A 1,731-nucleotide genomic window follows, 5' to 3' on the forward strand; every position below is an offset into this window, starting at 1 on the left:
GCTCGCTCCACATGGCCCTTAAAGGGAATTTTGGTCATCTTTCCTTTTAGACAGGATTCACAAGTCGTGAGAGCATTAATATCAGACATATCAAACATGCCAACTCCCACTAGCTTGTTCATCCTTCTTAGGGAAATATGTCCTAATCGAGCATGCCATAATTGTGCCATATTAAGAGTATCTTGCTTGCGCTTGTTTGTTGTTGTTATTGCTTGGACATTGTTTAGTGGAATATCTTTCAATTTTAAGGTGTAGAGATCGTTTTCAAGTTCTCCAGTACCAATTAAACATTCATTCTTGTAAATGTTGCAAACACCTTTGCTAAATAAACAAGAATATCCATCTTTATCTAGCATAGAAATGGAAATAATGTTTTTCACCAACTCCGGTACAAACAAAACGTCTCTCAAAATAAACTTAAAATCATTGTTCAAAAGCAAGTAAACATCTCCTATAGCCTTGGCAGCAACCCTTGCTCCATTGCCCATCCTCAAGAAGGTCTCACCCTCTCTGAGCCTCCTACTTCTTCCCATCACCTGCAAATCATTACAGAGATGTGAGCCACAGCCGGTATCCAATACCCAAGAAGTAGAGTTAATTGAGATATTTACTTCAATATAGAACATACCTTTTCCAGAACCCTTCTGGGCAAGATATTCCCTGCAGTTACGCCTCCAATGTCCAGGCTTCTTGCAGTGATGACAGATGTCAACAGTCTTGTCAGCCTTCACTGGTGTGGCTGCCACAGCGGGACTCGGAGACTGCCTCTTCAAGGGCACGTTCTTCTTGGGACGTTGGAAAGAACGCTTCTTTCCCTTCCCAGGTGGACCGGTCTTCGTACCAGATGAAGAGCCCACAAAAAGAACCGGCTTCTCTTTCTTGATAGTGGACTCAAAAGTCACAAGCATGTTCACCAACTCTTCAAGGCTCGGTTCCATCTTGTTCATGTTGAAGTTCACCACAAAAGGATCAAATGAGCTAGGCAATGACAACAGCAACACGTCGGTGGTCAACTCCGAAGGCAAAATCAGATCCATGCCAACGAGCTTATCCACGAGCCCAATCATCTTCAGGCCATGCTCGTGGACCGAGGCCCCATCTCGCATGCGCAAAGTGATCAGCTCCTTGACAATAGCATGCCTAAGAGGGCGTGTCTGCTCTCCAAAGAGCTCCTTGAGATGCAAATGAATGTCAACAGCATTCTGTGCATCCTCAAAACGCCTCTGCAGCTCATCGTTCATAGAAGCCTGCATATAACACCTAGCCTTCAAGTCATGGTCACATCATTCCTTGTAGGTCTGCAATTCCTCGGGAGTGCAGTCAGTCGGAGCCTCAGCAGGGGGCGACTCAGTCAGTGTATATGCAATATTTTCCGAGTTTAGGACGATTTTCAGATTTCTTAGCCAAGTGAAATAGTTAGGTCCGGTTAACACAAGTTTTTCAAGTATAGCGGATAGCGGGTTGCGAATCGAAGACATTGTCAAATTTTTGTACTGAAAAGTGAAACAGATAAATGTTAATGACTATTTTAAAATATTTAATAAGATATAAAGTTTGGACTTTTACTTTATAAATTTTCACTACCCTCTAGTGAAAACAGGAAACTCCTTTCCTCAGTAGGTACGTAAGGTCCAATTAGCGAATTATGATCCCGAATAATATCAGCCAATCACAATTCCTAAAAGGTAGTTTCCAATTGCATCTCCATGCAACCCTCTACGTAAACTTTTG

At 42.6% G+C, this 1,731-nt stretch overlaps 1 protein-coding gene across 1 annotated transcript; it reads right to left on the reverse strand.

The window, feature by feature from the left end:
- Positions 1-266: 266 nt before the first annotated feature.
- LOC140987479 (uncharacterized) lies at positions 267-1,055 on the reverse strand. The gene is made up of 2 exons (XM_073456003.1): positions 629-1,055; positions 267-536 (listed from the first exon to the last, which is right to left on the reverse strand). Exons 1-2 carry the CDS (start codon positions 1,035-1,037, stop codon positions 520-522), a joined length of 426 nt encoding a protein of 141 aa, XP_073312104.1. The 5' UTR covers positions 1,038-1,055; the 3' UTR covers positions 267-519.
- Positions 1,056-1,731: the final 676 nt, after the last annotated feature.

Source organism: Primulina huaijiensis, chromosome 11 (genome assembly GCF_012295235.1).
Source record: "Primulina huaijiensis isolate GDHJ02 chromosome 11, ASM1229523v2, whole genome shotgun sequence".
In the NCBI taxonomy this organism is placed as follows: Eukaryota; Viridiplantae; Streptophyta; class Magnoliopsida; order Lamiales; family Gesneriaceae; genus Primulina; species Primulina huaijiensis.

What these genes read in the sequence shown, in the direction of transcription:
- LOC140987479 (XM_073456003.1), bottom strand. Translation starts at nt 1,037, where the DNA reads ATGGATCTGATTTTGCCTTCGGAGTTGACCACCGACGTGTTGCTGTTG.